At 34.6% G+C, this 9793-nt stretch overlaps 1 protein-coding gene across 1 annotated transcript in view; it reads right to left on the reverse strand.

Annotated features, from left to right (window-relative positions):
• LOC107714007 (NT-3 growth factor receptor-like) overlaps positions 1-8830 on the reverse strand; it is a 230652-nt gene extending 221822 nt beyond the window's left edge. Inside the window, exon 1 of the mRNA XM_016519696.1 lies at positions 8308-8830. Coding sequence (XP_016375182.1) covers positions 8308-8552 — 245 coding nt within the window. The 5' untranslated portion in view covers positions 8553-8830. The remainder of the gene's footprint in view (positions 1-8307) is intronic.
• Positions 8831-9793: the final 963 nt, after the last annotated feature.

The raw sequence follows: 9793 nt of genomic DNA on the forward strand, positions 1-9793 counted from the left end.
TTTACAGATCTTCTTTATGCACCAAGAGCTTGTAACACTCCAAAGAGAAAGGAAAAATTGAAATCGCATAATATGACCCCTTTAATATTACTCAGTACTTAAATGTAAAATTGCACCGTAACAAGGACACCTTAAAATAACGTGCAACCCGTTATTATATAAATCATTTTAGATATATATTTTTTTTACTTCTATTTACTTCATTTTAGATGAAAAACTTAAATGAAAAGTAGAAACGTGGCCTTGGCAGCTAAAAGAAATAAGTTTAAATATACATACCATATTATTACTCTACTACGTCTACTACTACTACTACTACTACTACTACTACTATTACTATTATTATTATTATTATTATTATTATTATTATTATTAATGTAAATAACAGTCTTCTTCTTCTTCATTTCAGATACAAATACAACTATTAAAACTACCCACAATTGTAAATAAGATATGTATGTATGTATGTATGCATGAATGCAAGATCAGTGGCAAGAAGGAGGATGGATGGAAAAAAAAATAAGAATGAATGTATGTATGTATGTGGTTCTGCATGCCAGATGCAAACACAGGTCCACTGGTGTGACTTAATATTCGGATCCATACACCAGATCTCCCACTTCATAAACATGTCCACCTCTAGACAAATTCCATCAACCCCACATAACCAAAACGGCTCATTTCAATGTTACGGAAAGAATCTCCGATCGATAGCACACGGCCCCATTTCAACGACACGCCGGGATTATTTATGACTGAAGGCAGCCACCCAATACAACACGTGAAATGGAAAAAACGAGCAAAGCCGTTATTGGGAAAGTCTCCTGATTAACGTAGCACAGTGAGACCTTGACTGTGTCACACGTTCATATCTGCATCCACACCATGAGGGTCTTTGAGGTTGGCCTGCTCTATATTGATCTTTCTGCCATTATGGTTATCATAAAGAGGGCCTCCAGACACATTATGAACATCAGGGGTCATACAAATGGACGCTTCCCATTACTGTACTCAGGACAGTAGCGGGTCAGTCCATGCCAGCGTGCCCCGAGATCAGTCACGTGATCCTTCAAAATCCATAATTTGCACATTAGCAAGAGCTTTGCATTCTTTCGGCTGCTTTAACGGATTGTTAAAAGCCTGTCGTGTCTAAAATATTATTGAAAATAATAATGTACATGACATGCTCATTCATGCGTGAGCTTATGTCACCAATATCATAGCGTAATGATAAACAAAAAGCTTTTTAAGCTCTCAAGGTCAAAGAAAAAGTCACAAAAGGGCTTTTAATAATAATAATAATACGCACTACAATGACAGAGTTTTCTAGGTTAAGAATGTCAAACATGCATTTCTGAAAACATAGGCGAAAACAGAGTTTTCATTTGATCCGACACCTAAGGCTCTCCAAATTGTCAAATTGCACCTGTGCTTCTGTAAATAAATAGGCAGTAAATAAAACAGGGACTTTGCTTAGACTTCACAAGGTCTGTAACTAGCAAACAAGTGCAAAAGCTCTTCTTTGTCTTTGAAAAGGCCTTTAAGCCAATAAGCCTGTCTTCCAAATAGTTTTCAAACAGAAGTAGTTTTGTTATGTATGAGGTCAGTTTGATTTTCTTGCAAAGAAGACAGAGCTAACAATTACTAAACCTAAAGCAGAGACAGAAAGGAGCAGCGCTGGTGTTATTGGATTTTACATGCTTTCTCGAAGTAGTTTAGCTTCTGGTTGTTAAACCATGTAAAATGAGCTTCAGGTAATTAGGATAAAATAAATAGTATAGCTGATAGCTGAAAAAAAAATTTAATCTCTCTTTAAATGTAAGATATTACGCCTTCTATAAATAAATAAATAATGTAATTTTCTTTGAAATGTAAGATATTTTGGGATATTAAGGGATTTCACCCTTTTATAGATAAACTAAACACAAAATTGTTTAAAGTACTCTGTAATTTCCTTTGAAATTGAAGATGTTTACCCTTTTATAAATAAATAAATGCATAAAGAAAAATAATGAAAATAATCTATAGTTTTCCTTCAAACTCAAGATATTACTAACCCTTTTATAATGTAATTTTCTGTTAAACTTAAGATATTTAGTGATATTAAGGGATTTCACCCTTTTATAAATAAACTAAACGCAAAACTGTTAAAAGGAATCTATATAATGAAATTAATCTATAATTTTCCTCAATTCAACCTGAAGACATTACTACTGTAACTCTTTAATAAGAAAGAAAGAAAGAAAGAAAGAAACTTAATATGTTTCCCTGACCTAATCAAAATCCAGTAAATGAAAACTGAACATAGTATTAACCAATAGATAGATAGATAGATAGATAGATAGATAGATAGATTAACTTTAAAAATAATAAAATAAAATGTGTCTGAGACCCAGAACTAATGACATTAAAAAAAAAGAATAGTTTTATCTATAATTGTAAATAGCATATTTATTTAATCTATAATCAGTTGTCATAAAACAAGTTTAAAAGACAAAATCTTTTTTTAATATTGAGCCTGATTTCTCAAGATTCAGTTTCTGAGACCCTGAGGTACATTCACATCTTTTTGTAAAGGTTTCGCACTTGCTTACTGACGTTCCTGTGACATCTACAAACCCAATGAATATTCCATGCATTTCATGAAGCCCATGCACAACAAGCATTTCCATAGTGTCCCTATATCTCCATGACCTTTCCCACAGACGGTATTACAACCAGGGCATGAGACAAAAAAAAAGAAAGAAAAAAAAAAAGAACGGCTGATGCAAATGAGATCCTATTGCGTTTCCTTAGATACGCCACTCCGATAGCAACCCTCTTCACCTCTCTCAGCCTCTCCTAGCACAACATATGCCATGGATGATTTCACAGCTTCTAACATGGTTTCCAGCAGCCATTGCCAGACAGACCATGCTGGAATTAGCTGGCCTTGCACATAACCACGCCTGCCAGCACAAAGGACGCCTTAGGAGTCACATATCGTGAAGCATTACCAAACCAAAAACCCAATCTACAAACGCTTACAACATTTTACCTAGTTAAACGGCAACTACCTCTCCCTTCCTGGTTCCTGCTCCCTGCTCAAGAAAGAAAGTTTGATCGTCACATAAGGAGTATAATTATAGATCCATTTGTGCCCTGAAGCTATTGTTTGATTACCTGAAAGCAGCAATCAAGCAGGCAGGCGAGCGAAGTAAAATGAAAGAAAAAAAATCCTTCTTACGCACAACGATGAGCACAACACATCAGTATACAGTAGATGCCGTTTGAATTTCCATTAAAATGTTCTTCAATGAGCGACCTATTTTTTCATGCCTTTTCCATCTATCAGCAGGTACGTGACACTGCTGATGGCTTTTATAGGTGCCGATTTGCAACTGCCGCTTTACTTTGAAAACGCTTTTTGAAAGATCCGGTGTAATTGAGCTTCGGAGATCTTTCCAAAGTAGCGCCATTTAGATTTCAGGGAGTCATTTTCAACTAGGCCTATCTGAAACTGTTGCTAATCCACTCTTTTTAATCACACATGAAATTAGGCTCTCAGACGACCGCCAGAGACCCCTGGGATGGCTGAATGGAGACTGAATGGTCAATCAACAATAGTAAGTGACTTGTTTGCTCAGAGAGAGAGTCCAATGTTGTATGTGCCACAAATAAACAAAGAAACAAAAAAAACTAAATAAAATACATTTTAAAAAGAAATAAATAATATTGAAATTAATATATATTTTCTTGAAATTTAAGGTACTGAACCTTTTGTAAATAAATACATAAATACCTTAATTTTATTTTATTACCCCTTTAATAAATAAGTTAATTAATTTAATTAAAATTTTACCATTTTTAAAGATTATTACCCCTTTAATAAATAAATAGATTCAGTAGTACAATTTTTTTTAATTATTTTTTTTTTTTTTATGTTTACCCTTCATAACTAAATGAATAAATTTCCTTTAACCAATGTAAATAAAATAAAAAATATAAATATTATATATAGTATATATTATATAAATAAAAAATTATATATTTTTTTTAAAGCAGAATGAAATTTTATTTTAATCTAAAATCAGATATCATAAAACTGTCTGATACCATCAATATCAAGTTGTCAATATCAATACTTGTGTTAGTCGGCAGTAACACACTGCATTCTTATTAAATCTCTGATAAAACTCAGCTTTTGAGGTGTCAGAAATTAGCAATAGTAAATAAATCATTATTATTTAAAATGCAATATTCGTACTCTTTCTAGAAGTCAGAACAATCATAAATGCAATGGCAAAGTAGCAATCTAGATTCTTTCATATTGACTTCACTGAGCATTTTTTTGTTGTTGTTGTTGTTGTTGTTACATATAGAGTTAAATAAGAGGGATCTGGTATGCTGTTCATATTCTGGCCATGCATTATGACATTCCATTAGCAAAATAAAAGAATAGTGCTGCTAATACAGAAATACCATTATTGAGAGTACAAAAAAAGACAATTAGCGTAATGGATAGGCTTGATGAAAACAAATGAGCAACACTAAGGGTACTCGATTACTCTGATGCACAACAAACAAAAGACTACAACATGGATGGATCTCATCCACCTGTGATGCCAACAAATACTATTTCACATTAGTTAGTGGCCCAAAAAAAGTTTAAAATCGCATGGTAGCTATTGCAAATTCTGTTAGTCTTTTTCTCAGGACCAACTTAATTTTTTTACATCCAAGGTGATTTTTAGAGGACGTATGAAATGAGTTTTCCCTCAAGTACACACAAGTGCCATACTAGAATCTTAACTGTTGTTTTAACTTAACACATTTCACAAACACAGGTGTTAGCTTTTATGGAAAGGGTGCTTATTTTATCTTTCTTTAAATGCAACTTGATTATATAAAATGACTAAGTTTTCCAAATACATTTGAGGGCCACTGTAAATCTAAAAATGAGTAATATTCTAAACAATAAATGCATAATTATACACATTCATTTAGACACTGTTAAATGAAAAAGCCTCTGTAATAAACTATGCTAGCACAACAAAAGAAATTAACTTCTGTTTAAGCTGTAGTCCCAGTATGCAAGGAACCTTTATTGTTTGCATAGTGTATAATTAAATAATTTCTGTCCTCAAGTTCTCAGGAGTGAACAAATCATGGTCGTAATACTAAATATAAGCACTGCTTAATAAGTAGAAGTGACAGTTGTCACACTTTTTACTCTAGAGAATAGGGCTGCACAATTAATCGAATTTCTAATCGCGATTACAATTATGGATGCCACAATTACGTATTCGTTCAAAGCGGCAATTAATCGTTCAAAGTCCACTTATGTTATTCTGCGTGCTTAAGATGCGTTTTTTTTCTTTCTACATGATATCTTAAGGGTTTTTCCACTGTTTTAATTTTAGTTTTAGTGTAACATTATAATACCATTCGTATTTTTACTTTTTTTATAATTTAAAGAAGAAACTAATCCGATGTATAGTTGACATTTGAGGCTTAATACTATAGAAAAGCACTAAAAGTTTTTCAGTTAGAGTGTTTTCAGCTTGTTTATTTTCATATAAAAATACGGCATGAAGTTGCATCAAACAATGGTATAAACACCATTCAATGTAAATGTAAATTGTGATAATCGTAATTAATAATCGCAATTTCAAGGGAATAATCGACAATTATGATTTCTGTCATAATCGTGCAGCCCTACTAGTGAATAATTCTTAGAAAGTCAGCCAATTTCTGTATAGACAAATACTTCAAAACTACAAAGTAGCTACTGAATGTAAAGAAATTAATACTTTTATTTAGCAAGGATGTTGTAAATTGGTCAAAATTGACAGTAAAGACATTTACATTGTTGCAGTCTTTTGAACATTCTATTCATCAAAGAATTATTGAAAAAAAAAACGTATCACAGCATATTAGAATGATTTCTGAAGGATCATGTGACACTGAAGACTGGAGTAATGGCTGCTGGAAATCCAGCATTGCCATCACAGGAATAAATTACATTTTAAATTATACTGAAGTATAAAATAGTTATTTTAAATTATAATATTTTTCACAATATTACTATATTTTAGATTAAATAAATGCAGCCTTGGTGAGCATAAGAGACTTAATAATCAATCTTCCAAAGAAATAATAATCTTCGTTGTAAACCATAAATCTTACCCCTGTTCTGACCCCAAACTTTTAAACGGTAGTGTGTCCGCCAACCATTCATAGAACACTACTGTATATGGGGCAAATTTTCACAATGGCAATGGGAAACTGCATTTAAATAGCTGACAGTATAATGGGCAATTTAACAGCTCTCAAGCCAGATTTAAACAAATATGAAGTATGTAAAATGGCAAAAAAAAAAGAGGCAGAAATTAGAAAATTGTAATTAATGAACTGCATTTATAAATATAAAAAAGTAACATTGCCCCGACCTGACATTTATGTAAAAATGTTTCTGTTGACTCGAAACCTAGTTAGTTGGATGTACCGCTGACCAGATGACAACTTCCCCATGTGACAACTTGCCCGGTCTCCTCCAAGATTTCAGTTGGCCTCTAATAGTAACATTGAAGCTTGTTAGCCTGAAGGAGGAGATTCGCCATCATTTGTAAATTGGTCAAGGTCGAGCGAATACAATAGAAGTGGGTTGATGACTCGTCTGGGAATGCCGACTAAAAATGTAGACCTCTTTTTCAGGAAAACTTTCAATCCTGCTCCTGAAGTACCCCACATCACATTTTGGGTGTCCACCTTTTGATTTACATCATGAACTCATTAGTAGAGGCTCCAAGACTGGGTGTCAAATAAGAGAAACACCCAAAATGGGCAGCACAGGACCAGGATTATGCCAAAAACTGGCCGAGTTACAGGAGCTGTCCAGCATCAGAAGGTGCTGAAATCTCTACAGCTACTGCACAGAATTACATTTTTAAAGCAAACAACTAGTCAAAAGCAAATAAGCGAGAAAGGACTTGCACACTTTAGAGACAAGCTTCCTGATCAGTGCACTCTGAATTTCCAGCTTAGATACAGGAAAAGGTTACCACTATCCCCTCTAGTGGCCTTACAAAGTGACTGGAGACAGGACTGTAAATGTGTCTCCCTGTTGAGCTCATACATCAGTTTCATACACTATTATGCAGTTTCCTTGATAGAATGCGATGGGAAAAAGTGAATCCGTCACAAAGCACTTTATAGAGTTGTCATGGCATCCCTTTGTAGGCAATTCCCAACAAAGAATCAATCATGAATCGGGTTTTTGTTCACCAAAACGTACTCTTCTGTTCTCACTGCAGCAGGAGCATTGACATTATTCAATGGGAATGCGATCTGTCTCGTTTTTTGCACATTTGTAGCTTAAATTATTGATATTATGTAATGAAAACAAATACAGACTGATGGTGTGTCCAGTGTTGAACCACAAGATGGCCCATATGAGGAAAACTTTTAGATAGAGAAAGAATAATTGTTGTCTTAATATGCCAAAACTAATAGCTTTTGCAATTCATGTCATTATTTGGCATCCAAAGCCGGTTGAAGACAACAACGTTAATGTTTCCTTTGCTCCAGGCGTTATTATTTAGTTGCTCAGATCAGCTGAGGGCCATTACGCAGCTCTCTTATTTATCCCAAAACCATCAGAGACCATCAAAAACACCATCATATAGCTATTACAACATTAATGTTTCCGTCTCTGTTTACTTATTCGACTTTAACCTTCTAATAGAAGCCAAACACTGGAACATCAGCCCAGAAATTAATGCAAAAATTAGATGTGACTTCAAAATCTCCATGCACTTGTTAATATAGGCTGGTATGTGACTTCGAACTCATGCAAAGCTTTTTTCTCCCTCTATCTCTCTCGCTCTCTTTAATAGCACAATGCACCTTTGACGAAGCTCACGAATGTGACAAAATTCCTTTTGGGGTTCCTGTCTTGAATACAAAGCAGCTTCTATAAAGACTCCTCTCTGTGAAGCCAAAAAACCAGATGCATTTAAGCTCAGATGTTGCAATTAATTGTCCCCAATTGTTTTTGTTTTTTTTACATTGATTATGTACTTATGTGTATATGGAGTAATCTGTTTCCTTTTTATTCTTGATTTAATATGGACATTCAATTGCAATCCAAGAGTATAATTGACATTTTCTATTAATTTAAGATCATTTTTAGCTACTGCCCATCATTAAAACCCTTCTAATCATCCCACACACCAACACAAAGCCTGGAGTGAGTGGGAGGCTGAGAGTTGATCTCAATGCACACATGGGCTCAACATGTGATGGACACTTGTGCGCTTGACTTACATGGAGGAGATGTTCTCAAACAGGTCTGGGAGGCTGCTAGTGGTATTCCCATCGCTCACTGTGTCCTGTAGTGCCAGGAGGGGGAAGAAATTCCCTTGGTGAGACTCATTGCAAAAGATGTTCGTGGTAGAACAACGGCAGGTCGGTGGGCAGTCTAGCATGGAGCTCATATAATCTTGGAAGATGCTGAGGAGAAACAGGATCCTCCACCAGCAAACGCGGGGTGGGATGGAGAATAAATCCATGTTTCCAAGTGCTTCCCTCAATGTTTTAGCTCCTCACTAATGTTCAACGGCAACGGGTATCCGTACGGTGATGCGAGAGCGCGCGCGGGTGCGTGGATGAGAGTGAAGGTATGTCAGATCAATGAGATCGCAGTAATGTCCCCAAGAAAAGAGGGGAGAAATACTCCGTCAATGTAGAAAGGGCTCAAAAATCAACGGTCCCAGGCTGGCCTCCTCTCCGGGCTGCATGGTACAAGCTTCCCCGTCTCCTCGGTGCTGTTTGTCGCGTAGTTCCAGGTTGTTGGATCTCTGGCTTGTAGACTAAAGCGTCAGAGCGCAGTCTAGTGAGAAACTTTAAAGGCGATTTTCTATATTTTTATTTATTTAAAATATATATATTTAATTTATTTATTTATTTATTTTTGCATCCTCAGATTCCAGATTTTCAAATTGTCTCTCCGCCAAATATTATCCTATCCTAACAAATCATACATCAATATGATAATTTAAACTTATTTATTCAGCTTTCAAATTATATATAAATCTCAATTTTAAAAAAAGACCCTTTTGACTGTTTTAGTGGTCCATGGTCACATATACCTACTCACTAATATCTGATTGAAGTAGGCTACTAAATTGCACTTTGAATATAAGTATATACAACTTCAGCATTTACAGTATGCTTTAGTGAACTATTTTACTGATTTACTGTGTTTTCTCAGGTATAATAATAATGATTATTTCTTTCTATCTATCTATCTATCTATCTATCTATCATCTATCTATCTATCTATCTATCTATCTATCTATCATCTATCTATCTATCTATCAACCATTAAAGTCTTGGCTACAAAAAGAATACAAAACCCCATCCATAAAAATACTTTTATTTTTATTTTTATTTTTAGATATCTCCAATAGATTCATACATGAACAACTAATCTGTTAAGCTTTATACGTCTGCTAACAAAACTTATTATGAAGCTTTACAAAAACAACATGAAAAAAATGAAATAGTTATATCTGATATCTTGGCAGCATGGTAAAATTGTCGTTTTTATAAGTACAAACTCCTCAGACTAAATGGGAAAAACAGCCCTTTGGGGTCACAATCATGAGCTCTTGTTCTTCTGCTGTGGAATCGTGTTTTTACTCAACTGTAAGCTGATCTCTGATGCTCCTGCTCTTTGAACTCTGAGTGGTTCAGAGTAAAAATGTCCTGCCCAACCATGGCCTCACACAATTAATGTGTAACCACTTAG

Source organism: Sinocyclocheilus rhinocerous, unplaced genomic scaffold, assembly GCF_001515625.1.
Source record: "Sinocyclocheilus rhinocerous isolate Xijiao unplaced genomic scaffold, SAMN03320098_v1.1 scaffold568, whole genome shotgun sequence".
Lineage (NCBI taxonomy): Eukaryota > Metazoa > Chordata > Actinopteri > Cypriniformes > Cyprinidae > Sinocyclocheilus > Sinocyclocheilus rhinocerous.